At 45.5% G+C, this 23957-nt stretch overlaps 2 protein-coding genes across 2 annotated transcripts; both read right to left on the bottom strand.

Annotated features, from left to right (window-relative positions):
- Positions 1 to 3460: 3460 nt before the first annotated feature.
- Positions 3461 to 21678, bottom strand: tert (telomerase reverse transcriptase; the record flags this gene model as incomplete). The annotated part of the gene is made up of 17 exons (XM_080735544.1): positions 3461 to 3567; positions 3770 to 3907; positions 4035 to 4159; positions 4529 to 4590; positions 5419 to 5545; positions 5983 to 6159; positions 8199 to 8270; positions 9612 to 9728; positions 10120 to 10205; positions 11696 to 11791; positions 12111 to 12272; positions 15406 to 15573; positions 15684 to 15837; positions 16208 to 16397; positions 16695 to 17644; positions 17919 to 18232; positions 21460 to 21678. 17 exons carry the CDS (start codon positions 21676 to 21678, stop codon positions 3461 to 3463), a joined length of 3264 nt encoding a protein of 1087 aa, XP_080591670.1.
- LOC308292322 (sodium- and chloride-dependent creatine transporter 1-like) lies at positions 12939 to 14326 on the bottom strand (the record flags this gene model as incomplete). Its single annotated transcript, XM_080734638.1, has 2 exons — positions 12939 to 13754; positions 13799 to 14326. 2 exons carry the CDS (start codon positions 14324 to 14326, stop codon positions 12939 to 12941), a joined length of 1344 nt encoding a protein of 447 aa, XP_080590764.1.
- Positions 21679 to 23957: the final 2279 nt, after the last annotated feature.

Here is a 23957-nt window from a genome sequence, read left to right as displayed (position 1 = left end):
CCAGGTTTGGCAGCTACGCTGTATATCACCTGTAAGGACACTGTGAAAGTCGCTGGATACTTTAGTGCTAAGCTGCGTAAAAATCAGGCCTCCTGGCTGCCCTGTGAGGTTGAGGCCTTGTCAATAGCAGCAGCAGTGAAGCACTTTGCTCCCTACATTATTCAGTCATCTCAGAGGACATGTGTTCTGACAGACAGCAAGCCATGTGTCCAGGCCTTTGAGAAACTGTGTAGGGGTGAGTTCTCAGCAAGCCCTCGTGTCACATCGTTTCTGTCAACAGCCAGCCGGTACCAGGTGCACGTGCGGCATGTGGCGGGGGCATCGATTTTACCGTCTGACTTTGCCAGCCGCAATGCAGCAGAGTGTGACAATCCAACGTGCCAGATTTGTACATTTGTGCAGGTGGCTGCAGAGTCTGTTGTGCGCCAGGTGAGCACTGAGGACATTATGCGAGGAGCGCAGAAGCTGCCGTTCACCTCTAGGTCAGCGTGGCTGGCTATACAGTCTGAGTGCTCAGATCTCAGACGCACGGGCGCTCATCTCCGCCAGGGCACACGACCGTCAAAGAAGCTGACGAACGTGCGGGATGTGAAGCGTTACTTGAATGTGGCCACGTTGTCCAGGGACGGCCTCTTGGTTGTCCGCCGCCACACTCCTCTTGCAGCATCAACAGAATGCATTGTAGTGCCGAGGGCTGCTCTAGATGGTTTACTCACTTCTCTCCATATTAAGCTTGACCATCCGTCCACCCACCAGTTGAAAACCATCGTGCAGCGTTACTTCTATGCCTTGGACATGGATGCTTCTGTTCAACGTGTAGCTGATGGGTGCCATCGATGTGCATCCCTGAAAAAGGCCCCGGCGTTCATGCTTGACCAGTCTACGTGTCACCCACCCGAGGTCGTTGGGGCCGCCTTCGCAGCAGATGTGTTTAGACGTGAACGCCAATTCATTCTTGTCGTTCGAGAATGCGTGACATCTTTCACACTAACCTCCATTATTGAGAATGAACGCTCAGAGACACTCAGAGATGCTCTACTTCGCCTGTGCGTAGGCGTGTGTCCACTTGATGGGCCCTTTGCAGTAATCAGAACTGACCCAGCTCCAGGGTTTGCTGCGTTGGAAGGAGATGAGGTTCTCGCCACGCACAGGCTGGTCGTGGAAGTGGGCAGGGTTAAGAACATCAACAAGAATCCGGTGGCTGAGAGAGCTATTCAAGAACTGCAGGGTGAGATCTTACGCATTGAGCCTAATTGTAAAGCTGTCACACCCCTGCTGCTCTCCGTCTCCACGGCCCGCTTGAACAGCCGGGTCAGGTCACGTGGGCTGGCTGCCCGTGAGATGATGTTCCAGCGGGATCAGTTCTCTCATCAGCAGTTACCAGTGGATGACCAGGCTCTCATCAGAGAACAGCAGTCGCAGCGCGTGGCCAACCACCCTTACAGCATGAGAGCGAAAGCACCATCCGGCCGTGCAGGTGCGCCAGTATCCCTCCAACCAGGAGACCTGGTGTACCTATATGGGGATCGGAACAAGTCAAGAGCCCGTGACAGATACCTGGTCGTCAGTGTTGATGGAGCATGGTGTAACATCCAGAAGTTTACGGGTAATCAACTGCGCCGTACCTCCTACAGAGTCAGAGTGAGTGATTGCTACAAGGTGAGGGACCAGTCTCCTGTCACGGAACCAGTGGACGCTGGCCTGTCGTCCGATGATGATCCTGTGGAGTCTCTACGTGGCCCTGATATTCCACCGGCCATAGCAGAGCCGCCCCTGTCACCCCAGTATCATGGTGGCACATCAGCAGACGTGCCTGAGACATGTGAAATGGACCAGTCAGTGGAGAGTGTGCCTCCTCCTGAGGCTGAGAGAGAGGTGACAGTGCCTCGCAGGTCGGGGCGTCAGACCAGAGAGCCAGATAGGCTGAGATATTATTGGTGAATGGACAATGCACAAGTTGGGGTGTTATTTAAAAAAAAAAAAAAAAAAAGAGAAAAAGGGTGGCGCCAGGGATTATGTTATTCCCTCTGACTATGGGATTGTGGGTGGCATGTGATTGGGCATGAGAACATGTATATGTATGTACCGTCATTTCCTGCCCATTCATTCAGTAAACATGGTTGCACCGCTCATCCTCTCCTGTGTGTGATTTACAGTTCCTCCTATCTAAACTGGCGTTACATTCACTTAATTTGACGTTTGTGTTATTGAGTGCATGCACTACAACCCACGATTATATCAAAGGGAAGTAATTCTTTTTTCAAAACAAGATTGTCTTTTCATCAACCTGTGTGAATGAGGCATCAGCAAAACAAAAGCTTCATGTGAAATAATCGCTTTTGCGCATCATGTATTCGTGTTGCTCCTGGTGTGTAATGACCTATACATTAAATACAGTATAAACACATTCGGTATTACTGCTTAGGTATTATTGTTTTTCTTATTTTTGAAATAATAAAAAGATTGCAGTTGTTGGAGCCAAAATGCTTTTCTGTTTATTTAGTTTGTTATATTTAAATGAATTGTGTGGCATTGATGATAATGACTGTGACGGCATCTCAATTGCAGCGGAGTTCACCAAGGCAACCACCACAGGGGGTGCTTACAGTGGGTGATTGTGGCCAGGTGCACAACGGGGAAAAGCCACAGAGTTTTTGACCGTGTTCATGTTGCCAACAGGTCGGCATTCAGGGTTTTTGTATATACTGTATAATTTTGGTGTGTATGTTAAATAAATGGATTGACAGATCCAAAATGATGCAACACTCTGGACACTGAATTCATGCACGCGTCTGACCAAAGGTCAACCCGGTTTCCCACGGTGTATTGTCAACCCAGTTGCCCTCTACAGCATTACTGAGCTCCATCGTGCATCACATTAGCAGTAATTGTCCCAGCCCTACACATACTGTATTGCAGGGTTCCCCAATAGGCGGCCCGCGGGCCATTTGTGGCCCGCGGGGGGCTACTGTCTGGCCCACACCAACCCCAGTAATAATGGTGGTATAAGAGCAGCAACAACACTAGTATATCGTCGTTGTCGGCTGGAAATCTCGTATCTCCAAATTTGTACGTTCTTTCGCAAATCATACAAGGCCGTCGCACAAAAGTAGTGAAAACAGCAGATCTACAAGCACACAACGCCTCGCACTGCGAGGCGTTGTGTGCTTGTAGATCGGCTGTTTTCACTAGTTTAAATCATTTTAAAAATTATAAATTCAAAATGAACTGTTTTGGACATACAAGATTTTCACCCGACAACAACAATATCTGAACTGTCGCTGGAGTAGCAGGAACGCCGCTGTCGCCCCCTGCAATGTTGTGGCCCTCGGCTTGGTACCCAAGACATAATTCGGCCCTTGGGGAAAACTAATTGGGGAACCCTGTTGTATTGTATGAAAACAACAGGGAGTCTTACCGTGTCTCTCACATTGTAAGCACGGGCCACTAGCTAAGGGTTTCACAAGGTCAGGATGGCCCCAAACTCTTCTGGCATTCTGGGGGTAGCAGCTTGTCTCACCCTGGCCAGCCTCAGGGCACCGAGCCTCCTCTCCAGAACACGCTTCCCTGTGAAGGGTAGGCAATTCAGACTGCTGCCATTTTTATCTGCAACATACTGAATGCTTAAATGTGATATTTTCCGATTCTAGCAGATGAACTGGTGAGGGTTGCTGATGAGAGCATAAATCCATGTAAATGGTGTGTGTGTGTGTGTGTGTGTGTGTGTGTGTGTGTGTGTGTGTGTGTGTGTGTGTCCTGAGGTACATACGGCGGTGCAGAAGAGGGAGCATGGCCTTGTAGAGAGGTCTGTGGCGCGTCAGCACCACCACAAATGACAAACAATAGATAAGCTCCACTGCCTCATACTGGAGAACTCCTGTCTGGTCCTTACTGCCCAGACACATGCCTAGAGGGAGGGAGGAAAGAGAGAGGGAGGGGAGAAAGGTAAAATATGGGCAGAGAGAGACAGCTTAAAAAAAAAAAAAAAAAAAAAAAAAAATGTGTAGATTAGATGCATAATGTGTAAATAATGCCTTTATTGCTGAGCCTGATAAGCCGGTTGGTGTATTTAGCCATGTCCCAGATCATCTGCAGGAAGTAGCGAGGGTTCTTGGCAACATTCTGACCAAAGGGCAAACACTGAGCACACACGTGGAACCTAAAAGGATTTTTTAAAACATAAATGACACACCTATTAGAGGGAGGGGACATTTTTTAAACCCACTGGCAAATCATATCACAGGAAGTCAGTGCTGGTGTTATGCAGGTATTACCAAAATGTACCTTAATTGTTAAGCCAAAGCTGCGTGTACATATCACACAAGAAGCAGAATTGCCCTGGCTTATTGTGTTTTATCATAATACAATATGACAGAATCATTGACAGTCACTCACAAAAGAACTGACTGTTGACCTATCTGTGAATATAATTTAAACACTATAATATAATTCAAAATGGCTTCAATTTCAGAAAATAAATAACCAGGGCTCTAGTACAAGATCAGGTAGTCTTCAGTGTTTACAGTACCTGTATGCATGAAGCAGTACTAGCTTGTAGAGGTTTCTGTAGACTGTCTCAACAGAGTTGCTCTGTGAAGAGAAATGATAAAACAAGTTGTGTGTGTGTGTAGATATAGACTGGCCTACTACGACTGAACTGACACAGATCAAGCCTTAGATCAGTGATTTTCAAACTTTGTGCCCAAGGCTCAACAAAGTGTAAGTCTACATGATATAACGGTACACCTACATTCATAGTGATAATAGCTGATAAATAAGCTGTATTTCTAGATGCTATTTTTGAAAAAATAAATACATTAGATAGAGTTTATTTGTCATTGTAACAAGTACACCTATAATTACATCCCCAAAATAAGAATGTCAGGTTGAAAGTGGTTAATATACTGATTATACAACAGATGAAGCAATCTGATTGAAGTAGCTATCTACCCGTGATGATAATGAGCATTATGGAACGGGTCTCATCAAACAAAGAAAGCGGCTGTGCTGGTCGCAAAAAGCTGCCGGCTCGCCATTATTGTTTCCGTAGGCGATGCCTTGTAAGCAGCTACTTTCGCAGTTTTCATGTGAAGTTCAGGGACATAGTAGCAAAATCTGGCATTAAAGAATTACACATTTCTATCGAATATCTTAATTAAAACTAAATGAAGTTGACGTGTTTATTTTTTAAGGGTAATCGCAATATTACCCTCGAGGGTTGCGCTTTATTGTGATAATGGGTTTTAGAATAGTATTCATGTTTACTGTGCTTGATTGGGTGTTAGATTTGATTATTGTAATATAGAAAAGCCTACTGTGGACAGGTGATGAGAATTAGCACTTGTGCTATAATCACTTAATCAATGCATCTGGTTCGTGTTATAACATAACATAACATAACAGGTCAATAATAAACACCTTGAGGTCCAGGAAGAGGATGTGGCATTTGAGTCTGAGGACGGCCATCATCTTGCTCCTCATCAGTTGTCCAGCCGAGCGGGTGAAGCCCAGAGTAAGGCTGTAGCGCAGAGACAGACCTGCGTAACTGGAAGGAGGTGAGATTGGGTCAAACACTATAAAGCAAGCATTATCGTCGTTGTCGGGTGGAAACCCTGTACAGTATGTCCAAAACTGTTCGTTTTGTATTTATCATTTTAAAAATGGTTTAAACTAGTGAAAACAGCCGATCTACAAGCACACAACGCCTCGCACCGCGAGGCGTTGTGTGCTTGTAGATCTGCTGTTTTCACTACTCTTGTGCGACAGTTTATATGAAGCAGGGCTTTACTTTGCGAAAAAACATACACATTTGAAACTCTGCCCGATACACTGTCATATTGGTTTTGTGTGTGAAAGGAATAGGAAAACTATCAGAGAAAGACTGGATGTGGGTGTTATTTTTCATGAGTAGTTATAATACAAACTACAATGTTCTTTTATGCTACTACTAAGCGAAACCCATAAACGTGAGAAAATACTCACCTGGTGTAGTCGTTGTAAACGTCCAGGGTGTGTGTGTTCAGCAGCAGCCCACACCAGGGGAAGAGGCATTGAGCAGGCAGTCTGCGTACGGCCTGGCTTCCGCGCACTTCAAAGTTGACCAGCACCTTCTGGGGGTTTGCCACCAGGCCGTACTGTGGCACCCCCGCCAAACACGTCCTGCATGGGGTGAACAGTGGGATTAAGCAGTGGTTCTTAATCATCGTCATGTCAAGGACCCCCAAATTGATATGTATTTGGCTGCGGACCCCAATTTGAGAAGATGTTGGGCCAGGGACCCCCATTTAAAGGAGTAGTTCACCCGTTAGTTTATTGTCTTAGTAATGCGACAAAAAACTAAAAAAATATTATTGAACTCAAGTTTCCATGGCATGAGTAATCAATAGAAAAAAAGTCATTTTGGGGGTGAACTACTCCTTTAAGGTTTGTCAACATTTGTCTACATTTATTTTGAAACTCTTACGATCTACAAGAGATTATAGAACAGCTATTTCCAAAGTGCTGAAAATACGGTCCCTAATTTTGCTGACTCTCTTGAAGTGGCAGTGTGCGGGTCTGATCTGTCCAAGATTCCTTGCTTATAATTTCTTGTTACAGTACCTACGCACTGCTTGAGAGGAACTGGGTGTGCGGAACTCTTCTCTTCATATAGATCCAGTGGGATAAAATAACTTTGTCACATCAATGACACCATTTCTGTCTATCTGATGTCTGTTGTGTAATAATATTTGTACTGTACAATGGTTCTTCTGTTGAATTGCTATGTTCTCATACTTCTATGTTGGTGAGGGTTATCTGAGGTTAGGGAACGAATGTAGGCAATGGAAATAAAAGGAAGATCCTCACAAGTATAGAAGTACACGTATATCCCACTACATAATCAGAATCGCCCAAAAAAAATGCGTGTGTGTGTGTGTTTCCATCTGTAACTCCACGTTCAGCAGTTGTTCAATTGTCTAAAAAACATAATACAAAAATCAATAACGCATGTACCTTGCCCAACATCAACTTTATCACCTTCAGATGTGTCTCTACTTCTCATAATCCCAAAATGTTTACAATTTTTCCCCACATTTTGGCCTGTAGGCGGCATATTGCGCAATCCATAGTTGGGAGCGAAGTGTCATTATCATCACCAGGTCTCAGGTTACAAGAGGGAAGGGGGGGGGGGGGTCAGATGCACGCACACACACAGAGAGAGAGAGAGAGAGAGAGAGAGAGAGAGAGAGAGAGAGAGAGAGAGAGGGGGGGGGGATCTAGAACAAGATCTAGAACACAGAATTCATAGTTCTAGAACACATAGAATTGATAGATATAGAACACAGAATATGTACAGTACAGTACAGCAAGGTAGAGTACAGCAAGGTACAGTAGAGTACAGCAAGGTACAGTAGAGTACAGCAAAGTACAGTACAGTAAGGTAAAGTACAGTAGATTACAGTAGAGTACAGTACAGTAAGGTACGGTAAGGTACAGTAGAGGATGGATGGATGTGGATGGATGTGGATGGATGGATGTGGATGGATGGATGTGGATGGATGGATGTGGATGGATGGATGGATGGATGGATGGAAGTGGATGGATGCATGGATGGATGGATGGATGGATGGATGGATGGATGTGGATGGATGGATGGATGGATGGATGGATGGATGGATGGATGGATGGATGGATGTGGATGGATGGATGGATGGATGGATGGATGGATGGATGGATGTGGATGGATGGATGGATTGATGCATGTGGATGGATGGATGGATGGATGGATGGATGGATGGATGGATGCATGGATGGATGGATGTGGATGGATGGATGTGGATGGATGTGGATGGATGGATGGATGTGGATGGATGGATGTGGATGGATGGATGGATGCATGGATGGATGGATGGATGGATGGATGGATGGATGTGGATGGATGGATGGATGGATGTGGATGGATGCATGGATGCATGGATGGATGGATGGATGTGGATGGATGGATGGATGGATGGATGGATGGCCATTTACACTATTTTGCATTTTGGAAAAAACTGCATATTTAATGTTGAGCTATCCTACATTTGTATTGCTTAGCTGCCCACTGGACTGTATCCATCTCTGGGTACAGGGGACTTTCACATAGGAAAGGGGCCAGGCCCCCGCAGGGGGCTTTTTTCTAGTAAGTATATATAGACAGAGGTGGGTGTGTGTCATACTGGAGGAATGTTTCTGCTTGGTGTAGGTGAGGGGTGATCAGAAGGAAATCATCCACCAGTCTCATCAGGCATCTACACAGGAAAGAAAAAGCACACAAACACACACACACACACACACACACACACACACACACACACACACACACACACACACACACACACACACACACACACACACACACACACACACACACACACACACACACACACACACACACACACACACACACACACACACACACACACACACACACACACACACACACACACACACACACACACACGCGAGGCAGAGAGAGAGAGAGTTTAACCCTTACCGAAAATATGGGCGATGGAGCTTTGAAAGGTTTAACTTTTTAGCACGGTTTGGCAATATGCAACCAGCGCAAGGCATGCTGATGACTTTAAAGGACAACTTTTTTTTTTACAACAAGGGATCATATTTTAGATTGTAATTAGAGAAAAGAAAAGATGAGTGTTAAAATATTGTCATTTACTGCTTTCTATCGTTTTAGCGATTTTATTGTCTTTTTTTTAGTGGTTGGGGGCATGTGTACAAGTGGCTAAATATGTATTTTTAGACACAATAAGCCCATTCCCAAGATGCACCACAATCTTTCATGGGCAGATGTGACTTATGGGGGCTGGTGTAAACAGTAATAAATGTGTCTAAAAATACATATTTAGCCACTTGCACGCATGCCCCCACCCACTGAAATCAAGGTCATTAAAATCGCTAAAACTATAGAAAGAAGTAAATGAAAACATTTTCACACACATCTTTTCTTTTCTCTAATTACAATCTAAAATATGTTGTAAAAAAACAAAGTTGTCCTTTAAGTGGACACATCTGTAAGTTTAATCATGGACATTGCCTCATGAAAAGCTACGTTACTAAAACCTGCATCCTGTCTGTGCACTCACTCAGAAGTCAGGAGGAGAGCAGCAAGCAGGTAGGTACACTACCGGAATGTCCGCCCACCTCCTTCTTTTTTGTTTGCTACTGGCCCTGTGTTCTCATTGGTTGAGCAAGGATTCGCTAGGTGAGAATTATCTGAGAGGACATTCATACAACAAGGATTTGCACCCTGCTGGTGCAAGAAAAGGGTCATAAAAACATACATACACGGATCGTCTCAGAGTAGTTTTCAAACCAACCGCGAGTTCGTGTCTGAACACAAAATCCAGAACGATCTAATTGGAGCCGAAATCGGCCTTGTGTAAAGGGGCCCTAAGAGGCTGATGCCATCTTGTGAGGCAATTATTCAAAATGAGAATTTGTTCTAAATAATAACAACAGTGCATTGTTAATTTAAAGATTCAGGTACCACGACAATGAATACATACCGTAATAAATACATTGATTGATTAATTTACTTAATTGATCAATAAAAACCTTCCATTGAAGCTTACCCCCCGTTGTCAGTGATGTTTTTGAACAGTAGTTTCTCCATGTGAGCGTAGCAGAGACAGCACAGCAGACATGACACCACCGATCCCTGGGGAATCCCTCTGCACTGACGGAAGGTTCTAGAACGCACACACAAACCTCCCGTTGCCATGCAGAATCTCCGGCCTACAAATGTATTTCAACTTTTTTTCAAATTCTAACCCAATAGTATTCCCCAGTTTGTATCATAAGAGTTACCTCTTCATATATTGAATGACGGTGTATCATAAGAGTTACCTCTTCATATATTGAATGACAGTGTATCCTAAGAGTTACCTCTTCATATATTGAATGACAGTGTATCATAAGAGTTACCTCTTCATATATTGAATGACAGTGTATCATAAGAGTTACCTCTTCATATATTGAATGACAGTGTATCATAAGAGTTACCTCTTCATATATTGAATGACAGTGTATCATAAGAGTTACCTCTTCATATATTGAATGACAGTGTATCATAAGAGTTACCTCTTCATATATTGAATGACAGTGCCGTTGAGCATGTGGGTGAAAGACTTCAGTGACTCTCTGCTGGTAAGATCTGAGTCGTAAGTCTGGAAGACAGAAACAGCAGAGATAAAAGGTTAAACCTCTTTTATGTAAGTTGCTCAACTACTGGTCAGTAGCGGTATTGCAGGTAGTTCCAGTGGGGGACTTGTGGACACACAGCGACCGGACAAAGAAGCTGCAGCTCCCTTTGTAGAACGACTACTGTCTACTGCGGTCTTCACAATGACCCTGAGCGCAAAGGTGGGGGCGCGGGGGGCTGCAAGGGTGATGACCGACTCAGCTGCTATCCATGTTAGGCTACGACTCCTACAGAATATAGCTCCTTTCGGAACCACTCACTCCACGGCTATGCCGCTCCGAGATGTGGTTCCTACTCACTGGCAGCATGCCCAAATGAGGTTTCTCCGTGGTAGTTCGCCAGGTTTATCAACCGCTCTTACCGTCACTAAGCGTTGCATCCTAAAAGCAACCCGTCTCTCTACTTTTTTAGCGGAGAGTGTAATCCAAGCGTTGTGTTGAAACAATACTTTAAACACGCTCATTTTGTCAGCCAGCTCCATGTTTTCCCAGTGAAATGATACGGAAGCAGTCACGTGACTCGCCATTAATCTGTGTTGCAGCCACCAAGCGGTCGGAGCGAGAAATGGCCACAGGCTGACAAAAAACACAGAACTGGCTGACAAAACGAGCGTGTTTAAAGTATTGTTTCAACAAATCGCTTTGATTACCCCGCCGCTAAAAGAGTAGAGATGCAAGAGACGGGTATAGGACCACTGCTTTTTGGATACAACGCTTAGTGACGGTAAGAGCGGTTGATAACCTGGCGAACTACCCCGGAGAAACCTCATTTGGGCATGCAGTGAGTAGGAACCACATCTCGGAGCGGCATAGCCGTGGAGTGAGCGGTTCCGAAAGGAGCCAACAGAATAACATCCAGAGTAAACGCTGTTGTTGTAGCCTCGCGTAGCCAGGCTTACTCAAGCTATTTCCTGAGAAGAGGGAAAGACGCGCTGTGATTGGCCGGTAGTGTATGATCCGCACTGTGATTGGCCGGTAGTGTATGATCCGGGAGACAACGTATACGGAAGGATGCAGATGACGTAACTTTGCCGCGAAATCCGGACCTCAGCCCGGCTCATAGATTTGAGAAGCCTTTCGGGGATGAAATTAACGGAGAAGGTGTTCTAAAACTTAAGCGATTTAATAGTTAGATTTAAGATTTGTTTAATTGAAAAAGTTACACAGTATAGCTTTAACTAAGAGAACTAGAAATACTGTTCCTACGAAACAGTGTGGGCTCGCATGTAACACCATGTATGGGCACAAAGATTTACCCTTTGGCTGTACCTCATTGGCTAAGGGCCCTGCCTTTGTACTGTACAAAGGCAGTGTCTTACATCATTCTGAGAAGAACTTGACTGATAGATAAATAATGAAGATAACATAAAAGATAGCAGGGCTCACGATTGCAGATAGGCCATTTTCAGCACCAGTATTAAAGTGTTTCATAAAAACGTCTAGTTTGTGGCCTCACCTGCTCCACCAGGATGGTATTTTTAACCTTGCCTTCTCTCTGGAGCTTCATCACAAAGCCCTTCATGTTACAGGATTCCTCGTCCAGGAAATCAGCCTAGAACAACAAAAGCACATACAAAAACACAAGTATGTGTGTGTACTTTGTACTAATTTGTGAATTTGAGAAATGGGTATTGAGGGGACAATATTCCTGGTCTAATGGTTAAAAGGACATGGGGAGTTAGGCTTACAATTGGGAAAACATTCAGATTGGGGTTAGGATTTTAGGAATTTAGAGTATAGGTTTAGGGGTTAGGGTTAGTCCAAAAGCTCAAGAGTCGATGTCCTCACAAGAATAGTAATACAAACTTTTGTGAGTGTGCGTACTGTACGTGTGTGTGCGCGTGTGTGTGTGTGTGTGTGTGTGTGTGTACCCAGTTAACAAAGCTCTTCTTAAGGCCGTCGAAGGCATCTTTCCATATCTTGGCATAGCGACGTAAGTTTAAAGCTTCATCCTGGATAGGTGACAGGACGTCTCGAATCACATCCAAGAGCTTGGCATGGGGCAGACTCTCATAGGCTCCACTCACATCCACCTGAAATACATGACACTCATTCACTGTCTGCTCGCAAATGAAACACAGCACATTACTGTAACATTGTTACAGCACACTACTTTACATTTAAGTACCAAGCGCTCTTATTTTGTTTTGAAGTCCAACGATCGGTTGATTTTGTCCTATAATTTGAGGTACTCTTATTTTGAAGCCTATTGACCGGGGTAACAGGTTTACGTTTGTCTGACATGACGAACAATAACATACCAAGCTTTGCTGCTGTGCTGATGATGACCAGTGATCGGACGTTCAATATACTATCGTCGGTAGCGTATTGGCTGCATTTTTAATCTTACACATGAAACCAACGTAAATAGTAAAGCTTTTCACACAGAAAAGCACCCACACAAAGTCCCGTGAAACTCAACTCGCAGAGTGGTGCCGTGCTTCTCAAGCAGTATAGCCTACACAACACATCAGCACCCCTGTGCTGGAGTTACACTTTGGAAGTTTTTATACGTGACTCGCAGGTAACGGCAGTGGCTGCTTTTAACCGAAGCTCAACCTTGCGCCAGGATTTCCACCGTGGAGAAAAGGCTGCTTTGTGCCTGGCCCCCACATCGCCCCCACCACCCTCTCAGCCCCAGCCCCGGTGCACTCTCTCCTGTGAGGCTGGGCTGCAGTGGACAAGGCCCTTGCTCGGGCCTAAACAACACTCTCGTCATCCATCCCAGACAATGCTCTCTTGTCCGGCAGAGACCTCATGTCCGTGTCTGGAGACATGTCCTCCAGATGATGAGGACCCCACACAGGAGCGGTCAGACGTACCCAGCGCTTCTTCAACGTGCCTTCGGCGCGGCAGAGCTTATAGAGGAGGATAGCAGGAAGACAGAACATCGAGGACAGAGAAAGGCACCAGCCGATCATCTGGCCCCACCATGGATACACATACGTTTTGTTGTAGGTCAAGGGCGTGTAGTCAATCAGGTAAAACGAGAAGACTCCCAAAGAGATGCAGGGGGTGAGGAAGGACCAACAGCATTTCATAAACCATGTCAGCCACGGCCTGTAGCCGATCATGCGAGCAACGTCATCCATGAAGCGATCGGCTCCATAGACCCAGGCCACCACTATACACTGCCACGATGCTTGCCAGAGCAGCGTAATTCCAGAGACAGCATAGTAGTCAAATAGCTGTAACACATACATACCCCCCTGTGTTATCATGGAGAGGCCGATGATGAAGCACAGTAAAGAGTAGAGCGCTGCCACCATCTCCCGTCGGTAGCGATGGTTGAATCTCCTCGGAAGCACGTCCAGCAACCCCGTTACGACCCCTTGGACGAGCGCAAACTGGGTGCCCACTCCAAGCAGCATCAGCATGAAGAAGAACAAAGCTGCCCAGACGGGCGCTCCGGGCATCATTGACACGGCTTTGGGGTACGCTATAAATGCCAGCCCCGGGCCCGACTCGGCCACCTCGGAGATACTCACACCCTGTTCGCCAGCCATGAATCCCAACTCAGCGCACCGGCTTGATCCAAACCGCCGGAGGATTTCAGCACCTTGTTCTCCCAGAACTCGGTAACGGGCTCCACGCACATCGCCGTGTTCCACTCGTGGCCGCAGGTGCTCCAGGGGAGAGTGGACCAGCTGATGGTGGAAGACAAGGATACGATGAAGTAGTAAAACGCCCACGCTATGATGATGATGTAGTAGGTGTTTAAAAAGAACCCGAGCACCATGGAGGCGTAACCCAGACCGCTAAACAGAGGAGCGATGTTCCACGTGTAGATGCCTCCTGCCTTCATGAACTGACCCACGGCTATCTCCAGGAAGAAGACAGGAATGCCCGCCAGGAACACAAACAGCACGTAAGGGATCAGAAACGCTCCTCCGCCGTTCTTGTAGCACAGATAGGGGAAGCGCCACACGTTGCCCAGGCCCACGGCGGAGCCGATGCAGGTCATGACGAAGTCCAGCTGTCGGGTCCACGTCTGCCTTGTGGGGACGGCGTCGGCCTGCACTGGTGATGTCTTCTTCGTCACCAGAACCTCCTCCAAGCCATGTTTCTCCAGTTCATGTACCTCCATTCTCTGTCATTGGATGACTGCTTATTACTGTAAACACTGCATTTAACCTCCTCAGTCAGTCAGACACAATAAGCAGCATCACTGCAAAACACAACACACAGCCTTAAATAGCATCGTCTGGCGATGTAGAGATGACGTCACTGGGAAAGTGATGTCACTCTAACTTCTACTTGTTCATCTTTACACAGTTATGTGTGCTTGTATTCTTCTTGTTACAATCTTTTCTTTTTTGCGACCGAAGGTCGCATTATACCCTGAAAAACCTTGTAGCTTGTCTGACTGTCTTCTGTACAGGAAGTGATGTCAGTGTGATGTCAGTGAGTCACAGTGATGTAGTACAGAATCGTCATCTTGCAAATGAGAATGTTAGGGTACCATATATGGCCCATATATGGAGATCCACAGGCATCAAACCAAGGCCCTAACTCACCAAGGACCTGCTTGGCAGTAATAATCATTATTAAGGACATGGACGGCGTGTTCCTCCCTCCGCGTCATCAGCGCCCACACCCTAGGTGGGGTTGGCGATAGGGCCTTTCTGTGTGGAGTTTGCATGTTCTCCCCGTGTCTCCTAGGGTTGATACCCTCACAAAAACATGAACAAACTCCCCCCAGAATGACAACTAAAATCGTCAGAGAAACGCTGTGGTTGGCCAGATGGCAAAGAATTGGCGCGACCTCAAGGTCGCATGTCACCCTGAGGTCGCAAGTCACCCTGAGGTGTCTTACAAGTACTTTTTCCCCAAAGAATTCCTATGGGAAATTAATTATGTATATAACTGCTTGTAATATAAATAGTAGCAATACCATGAAGTTCTGCATAAGTTCAATGGACCTTTTCCTGTAACCTTTTTTGTAAACCCAAAACCCCAAAGGTCCATTCAGTTCAATGGACCTTTTCAAGTAACCTTTTTTGCAAATCCAAAAACCCAAAAGTCCATTGTGTTCAATGGACTTTTTTCTGTTACCTTTTCTGTAACCCCCAACAGCATTGAACAGCACCGATCGCAGTACTTGAGCTCTCATAGCATGTTCATGCCATACAAACAAACGAAGGATTAGGAAGGACGGGTCCCAACCTTAACAAAGTACAGTGGTTGTGGCATGTCTTTCTGACCAGGAGCCAGAGAGCGTAGAACCTTGTGGATATCGGTGTTCCCGTGCACTGTGGCGCCCAGGAGAGAGGGGTTTCTGCGCACGCATGCACGTAACACATCTAACAGGGTCCGCACTCGCCCTTGGTAGAGCTGAAAGGAAAATTTACATTCACTTAGTCCAGACAATTACACAACCAAAACATAACATTCATTCATGTATTTCATGTTATTGTACTAACAAGTCTGTGTTGAGAACGTACCCTGGTTTTAATGTCTGCTCCGATGATGCGCGTGATAGGTCTCATGCCCTCAGGCTTGGGAATGAAGCGAAGGCGGGAGGTGACAGTGTCTTTGGGGAGAGAGGCCACTTCGTTTGGGGTCAACTCCTCCATCTGTCCCTTGGTGAGATGAGCCCTAAACCCAAGACATTTTTGAAAGAAAAAATCGTAAATGTTTTGAAAAATATGTTTACAGTGGAATTTTATAACATGACTTGGTGCTTGCTTCTTCTTCTGATGATTTCATGAGTCCCTCTTTATTCACTTGTAAATAAATTCAACTGGGGGGGCGCCTGCTGACCTAGCGGTCCAGCCGCATACCATATAGGCTCTGATGCCTGACAGCGTGTTGTGGGTTTGAGTCCCGATCCCGACGACCTTTGCTGCATGTCATTCCCCGTCTCTCTCCCCATTTCCTGTTAGCCTGCTGTCCTATCAATAAAGGCATTAAAAAAGCCCCAAAACGAATCTTTAAAAATACACTAAACTAAACTGCACATCTCTACCTGAAGGCCACATCCTGCAGCTTGGCCCAGACTTCCTGTCTGTAGAACCTCAGAGCGTGCTTCTGCCCCGTACTTTCTGTCACATAGAAGTGGGCCCGGACCAGACCTAGAACATAGCCATCTAGTAACCAGGCCAGGTACTGGCCCAGCACCTGTGTCCGGTAGGCCAACTCACAGGGTGGGACGCGACCTGCAGATGACAGAATGCTCTTGTCATTTAATAGTTTTTATTTAGGGTATCAGACTTTGTACCTACCTGTACATGTGCCTCAAAAGCATTGTCACCTTAAGAGAGAATTAGTCTACTTCATGATATGTGATGATATTCACTCTTTTATGGCATATGGCATATTTTCTGCTACTGGTAGCTAATAGCTATATGTTCCCTTATGGATAAATAAAGTTCCATTTCATCTTACCCCAAGTAATTGTAACTGGTGGAAAGACCTTCTTTAAGTTGGCTTAAAACGTATCCTCCAAATCTCACCTGTCTTGCTGATCTTCAGCCAATCACAGTCGTTCACTTTCACCTTCCACATCAGCTCGGCCAATGAGAGCCTCTCGTTCTTGCCGTTGCGCAGGAAGCCCCGGACCCTGGTGAGGAAGATGGCCTTGTTGTGGTCGGACCCCCACAGCTCCTGGGGGACCACTTTGGAGAGGCACTCCCTGATGAACAGGTAGACCCGGTGTGGTGCACAGTGCTGGGGCAGGAGAGAGCTTAAGTCCCCCTGTCCATCTTTGGCCAACGGACACATTCTCTGTAGAATCCTGTCATACGGACAGCTCCTGTGTCGTCGTAGCAGCCGACTAAAAAGGGGAACCGCGTTGAAAAAACGCAGAGGGAGTTTTTTCGGTTTCCTCTCCAGCCCGTTTAGATAGGCCACTCCCTCAAAGAAGATTATTCTCACCAAGTCTCTCCCCTGTATCCGCAGGGGCCCCTCGGCCCCGCCCCGCTTCTTCCTGTTGAGGTGGAAGCCACGCATGCCCCTCCCTCCGTACAGCATTCCAAACATGCGAATGAAGCACTGGGCGGCGCGCGGAGGTGGTGAACGACCCGATCTCCAGCTAGGACCTCCGTCCAAAGTCAGAGAGGAGGCAGGCGGCATTTGGTTAGAATTGGCACCTCTTGCCGCCTCCGATGGCGTTATGGCTGCAGCCGTCTCCGCGGCCCCCAATTGCACGTCATTGTTTGCTGTCTCGCCACAACCCTGTTGGGTTATCTCTGTCAATCCGACATCCCCTGTCCTTGGTCTCTTTGCCGGACGAGTCAAACACTGCTCTTCCTCTGCACACCTTCCTCTTTTCCTTTTATTCCTCTTCTCTTTGCCGCCATTTGTTCTTTCTCCCGTCTTTCTCCGGCTAAACTTACCACCAGCGTTTGTCCTGTTTCGCGTTCGGGGGTGACGGCAAAAACGGGAACCAGGAGCCACGGAAACCCTGTCATCAGGGGTACAACAGTCAATGGAACAAATCGATTATATTAAATGATGATCAATATGTTTGCAAGACACCACCGTTGTATGACAAAGTATAAAATAGTGGTAAACCAGACGAATCAATTTAGTTTATTACAACGAATAATTTCAAAAATATCTTCGATTTGTTGGTATAATATAGTAACTGTTGTAGTTTTTCAATTAAAAAGAATCTCAATTGTTTGATTAATCGAAGAAGTAATTGATAGAATAATGGAGAAAGGTTGCAGGCCTACCTGTCATACACTGGAACACCACACAGCTGGAACACACAGGAGGGAGGGACTGACACAAACAGGGCACAGCTCTCCAGCAGGTATTTGGTGATGTCCGTCCCGAGACGCTTCAGTAATCTTCTCCACAGCGTGCTGCCGTGGATGTAGGCAGCGCTCTGAATGACGTCGCCTTGGTACTTGAACTGGTCCAGGTCCCGTTCCTGCTGAGCCACAGCGGAGAACGACGAGCTGTAGCCGTGCGTCAGGACGTTCCTCCTTTTCTTCCGCTTCAGGTTGTTCAGGACAAACGCCAAAACCTCAGGCAGAGTGCAGATCTGAAGAAATGAAAGCATGGAAGTTACACACACAATACATATACAGTACACGCGCGCACGCACGCACGCACGCACACACACACACACACACACACACACACACACACACACACACACACACACACACACACACACACACACACACACACACACACACACACACACACACACACACACACACACACACACACACACACACACACACACACACACACACACACACACACACACACACACACACACACACACACTGCCCTGAAAAACCACTTACAGGCAGCAGCCGTTCGCAACTGGTAAAAAAGAATCTAGCCCAACCCTACCCTCCCCTGCCCCTTCTTTGTATATACTGTTTGTTTTGACTTACTGTCTTCTATTTTGTTTTTCTTTACATATCTACTGCATAGTACTGTGTTCTATTTGTCTGTCATTCAATGTTATATGAGATACTTCAATGGTTTCCAGTGGAAATAAGCTTAGTCTTTTCATGGATCTCCTTTTAGTAGACCTTGTACCAGTGAACTGTACCGTCATGAAACTGTACCTTTTCCTATGCAAACTTCTAACAAAGTCTTCAATCAATCAAACACACACACACACACACACACACACACACACACACACACACACACACACACACACACACACACACACACACACACACACACACACACACACACACACACACACACATACACACACACACACACACACACACACACACACACACACACACACACACACACACACGTTAGGAAATGTAGCAGCAGTGACACTATGCTTTTCAAGGACCTCCAGTTTACTATGCATAAGGCGGCAGGCCAGTGGTTTTCAACCTTTTGCATATCTCTGCTGTCTGCTGTTGTGTTGGGCCGAAACCTCCTAAATACCTATGAGAGTGTTCAGGGCCGGTTCTAGGGTTCAGGTGGCCCTAAGCAAGATTATTTTAGGTGGCCCCCCACTGACGGACGCTCGCACTTATTAACTGTCTTTGAATCGGCAAAACCAAAGTTATAAATAATAATGTCTTCTTCTATCTAGTAGAACATGTGGTGTTTGTTGTTAGCACTCAAGCATGTATCTACTAACTACACACATAGGGTTGCCAACTCCCAGAGATTCAAATACGGGATACATCCTAAAAAATGGGGGTTTTGAGGGGCGGTCAAAACCCCAGAAATGCATAGAAATCTGCATTTTGGCACAGATCAGACAGTTCTACCTATAACACACAATAAAGCTTACAATGGAGGTAAAACATTATTAGATCATTCTCTCTGGTTAGTTAAAAGCTATTAAAACAGAAACATGTAGGCCTATGCTCTAATGAAAAACATTTCAAAACCAAGATATAACTATTATAATACATATCTATGTCTAGACACTGTTTCATTTGTCCAAAAACATGAGTGTAATGTTATAACAAGAGAAAACAACAATTGATTTGAATCAGATTCATACAAAGCATCACACACCTTCATCCTGTGTTCTTTTGGTCTCAAATTGCAACTTGTAGGCCTATTCAACTCTACAGTATGTGGCATATTTTCAATTCTGTTGTGTCTTGTGTGAGATCTTAATTGTATTGCACATTAAAATAATAAGTAGCATTTGGATAGGGTAGGAGTGAGCAACTTAGATGATGGAGAGGGACACTATATTTCACAATCACTCCAGAAAAATAGATCTACAAGCATTGCGATGATCCATTATTTTTTCAATCTTTTTAATTGGAATCCTGTATTCTTTTTAGCTATTTTTTTAACTGGAATCCTGAAAACTAACATTATTATTTAATTTCAAATACATTTATATGTTCGTATGTTAACTTTATGAAATGCAAATTACATTGACAAAAAGGACTATAGCCCTGGTCATTATGCTACTACTATAGACTGAAGTATAAATTAAAGTGGGTAACAGCTGAAATCAATAATATATCAGTATTCCGAGAGGGCCACTTCACACTCACTCCACAATGCATATAGTGAAAAATAGCTGATCTACAAGGCAGCTCAAAACGCATTGCAGTCTTCTCCCTGTGATGTGGCCCCCAATGGTTGTGGCCCTAAGCGACCGCTTATGTTGCTTATGCCAGGAACCCGGCCCTTTATATCCTACACTACAGCAGTGTTTCTCAACCACTGTGCGAGGCGTTGTGTGCTTGTAGATCTGCTGTTTTCACTACTGTTGTGCGACAGCCTAGTTGTATGATGAAGCATAGCCCTGAATACATGACTCTCATATACATGAGAGTCATGCTCGAACTTTAACATGAGGACCAGTGGGTAATCGAGCCCTCAACGGTTTGCGCTAGGAACGTCAGATTTCAAAAATAAAGTGCTTACCCAAGCCAACTTTGCTAACGATTTGACGCCGCACAACGTTCATTACACGCCGCTCCCCGGTTGTTGAGTAAAAAGCATTTTTGTCCGAAATTATTTTGTTTTCCATTGGACTTCCTCGCTTATCCCAAATGATGATCCAACCTGCGCCTCACTTGTGCCACAGCGCCCCCACATGCTTGGTAGGTGTATTTCGCTGTAACAGGTAGGTTTTCGCAGCTTCACTTGTTATAATTCTTAGCTTCTTGATTCTTTTCCCTTCTCCTCCGGTGTTTGCGCTCATGTGTCTCTCTCAAGTAGTCAAGTCAACAAGTGAGAAGATGTTCGGCACTACAAGACAATGTGTTTAGATTCAGTTACAGCCGATAGAGGGCGCAGTTTCGCACTTTGGGGGTAAGCGAGGAAATGACCCGGATGTCCAATGGAAAACAAAATAATTTCGGACAAAAATGCTTTTTACTCAACAACCGGGGAGCGGCGTGTAATGAACGTTGTGCGGCGTCAAATCGTTAGCAAAGTTGGCTTGGGTAAGCACTTTATTTTTGAAATCTGACGTTCCTAGCGCAAACCGTTGAGGGCTCGATTACCCACTGGTCCTCATGTTAAAGTTCGAGCATGACTCTCATGTATATGAGAGTCATGTATTCAGGGCTAGATGAAGCAGGGCTTGACTTTGAGAAGAAACATACACATTTGAAACTTGGAGATACAAGGTTTCTTCCTGACAGTGACGATATTTCACCCCGTATTATGTTGGTGTGCCCATGGATTCTTGGGACATGAAAAGTGTGCCCAATTGCCCATGCAGAAAAAAGGTTGAGAAACACTGCACTACAGTATCCCTGATTGCATCTTTAAAAGTGTTATCATCATCATGCCTCCTACCTGGTTGCAGCTTGGCACTTGTTGCATTTTGGTGTCAGTGCAGACATACACATCTCTGACGGAGGATTTAAAGCGCTCCGAGTCTCCTTCTTCGATGACATGGACTTTCCGTCCCTCTCTGAACACGATGCCGTCTGTAAACTCCTCCAGTGTTTGCACATACGGATACAGGGAACGCAGCATGTGCAGAACCCGGGACATGTCTGCAGTAGACGCCATCCTGACGGAATGACAGACGCATCAAGCATGACAGACACAAACAGGTGCTGTACAACAACAACTACAAGTCAACGCAAAACAGGAGAACCACTTCTTCAAGGACCCCGCGTCAATTCGAACCAATGGGAGTGCAGTTTACTCACACGATGCCCAATCGGCAAAAACATTAGTGGTCATGTGTTACCGTTGCAGAGTAGGGGGCGATTTGCTTCACAGCTTGCAGATCTGGTAAAGAGCGGAAACGGAAAAGGTGCGTGGGATCGCATGTATGTGTATTTACACATTACCGGATACAGTAGGCGGGCTCTATACCGGATCTGAGCAATGAAATGGAAAATAGAAAACAGGCTTTCCACGGATGCCGCAGGCTATTATGGAATCCGTAGGAGACGGGAGCGCTCCCGACCTCCGCTCCAGCCAATAACAAGCCGCGCCTTCTAATTTATTCAACCCCGTGTCCTACGGATTCCATTATCGCATACCGCAGAAAGAAACACACCAATCACTTCCGGGGTAGAGACCTTGGGTAGAGAATAGTCATTCAGTCAACCACCAGGGTGTGTGTTATCTAATAGAACATACATAACCATGAAGATCGTCTGACAAACTTAATCCTGTTTTGGTGAGGACAAAAAGAACAACTAGTTAGCGGTTTTAGCATACGTGTTCATAACAGTCAGTGTGTGAACTGTCCTAAGCTCTTTATGTTAAGGAATGATTAGTATTGACAACCTACACCCTGATCTTTGACAGCTAGGTGATCTAACTGTCAAAGATCAGAATCTAGTTAAAGTAATGTTAATTTGAATAATCGTCAAGGTGCTCACTTTGGATTGTCACCTACCTGCGTTATGGTCACATTGCTAACGAATACTAAGTGACAAGTGAGATAGATGATCACTGCAGTCACTCCCGGGTGTTATCTTCTCCATTATGGACCATGTCACACATATACATAGCGTGTCATGCTTTGTTAAGTGTCTGTCTTTATGTTTACGTGGTTGTTTACTAGAGCTCCTGTGTGGACCAGCCACCATGAGCGTCCCCTGCATACTGACCACAGCTGCTCGAACCTTCAACCTGGCAGCAGGGGGTCTGCTCCGTCCCCGGGCATTGTGTCCTTGCTCCATCACAAGGTGGGTTTCATCTAGAACAGTGTTTCTCAACTTGCACATGTCAAGGTCTCCCCTTAACGGGTTCATTTGGTTCCATTTGTACACTGTCAGAGTTACAGACTTGGGTCAGTATGGGTCAATTTAGACCCCACCCTAGAGTGCCGCGCTGTGAGCTTGTATATCTGCTATTTTTGAAAGGAACCCACAGAGTCCATGGAATCCACTTTGAGAACCACTGATCTAGAACATTTCCAGCTTTGTAGCTTTGCTTTGTTCTGGTCTGGTGCACATGTACAAGCCAAGGTAGTATATTAGCTTCATTCCAGTCTAGTGCACTAATCTAGTACAATGAAGTATAGTTGCTTTTTCCCCAGTCTGGTGCACTATTACTATGTTAGTATTGTAGCTTTATGACAGTCTGTTTGCACTGGTACAAGGTAGTATAGTTGAATTGTTCCAGTCTAGTATTGTATTGCACTAGTACAAGGTAGTAACACAAGCTTAAAGCTACTATACACACTACATGGCTGCAAGCAATTAGATGCTAATCTGCGTAAAACAGAAACGTCCTATCTGATTGATAGTATTAAACAACGATAAACTCACCAATAATGCACCTGAACTTATAGCCGCAAAATTGCAACACTAGATAAAAAAAAAAAATGATGAATCTAGGTTGCAATATCTCCCGCTCGTCTTCAATAATACAACATCTCGGAGCTGCGCTAAGGTCCAAGACTATTGGGGGGGCATTCATGAGAGGCTGCAGAGGATTACCGGCCTGACTATCCCATTCAATCCCAGTCTGTTTATTCTGGGAGACCCCAACACACTGTCTGTTATTTCCCCCCTTCTGGCCGAATGGATTCAGACCGCTATCATGTTAGGCAGGAGGCTTCTGGTAAAGGATTGGAAAGCACCAACAGTGCCTACTTTTTCTCAGTGGTGGACATCTCTAGGTCAAGTTGCCTCCTATGAGAGACTGTCCTATAGATTGCTCAATAATACGGACAAATACGATCTTAAATGGGGACACTACCTGTTGAAGGACTTGGGACTGGGCGGCGTTCCCGGCTTGTGAGCGAGCCTGTACTCACTGGTGAACGTGAACAATAACAGTTTTATAGGGGGTTTGACTGTGGATGTCCGTTGTTCCTGTGCGCG

The sequence above is a fragment of the Nannobrachium achirus genome (assembly GCF_963921795.1).
Source record: "Nannobrachium achirus genome assembly, chromosome: 10".
Taxonomy (NCBI): Eukaryota; Metazoa; Chordata; class Actinopteri; order Myctophiformes; family Myctophidae; genus Nannobrachium; species Nannobrachium achirus.
Note: the sequence above shows the minus strand (reverse complement) of the source record. Positions and strands in the feature narration are given on the sequence as shown.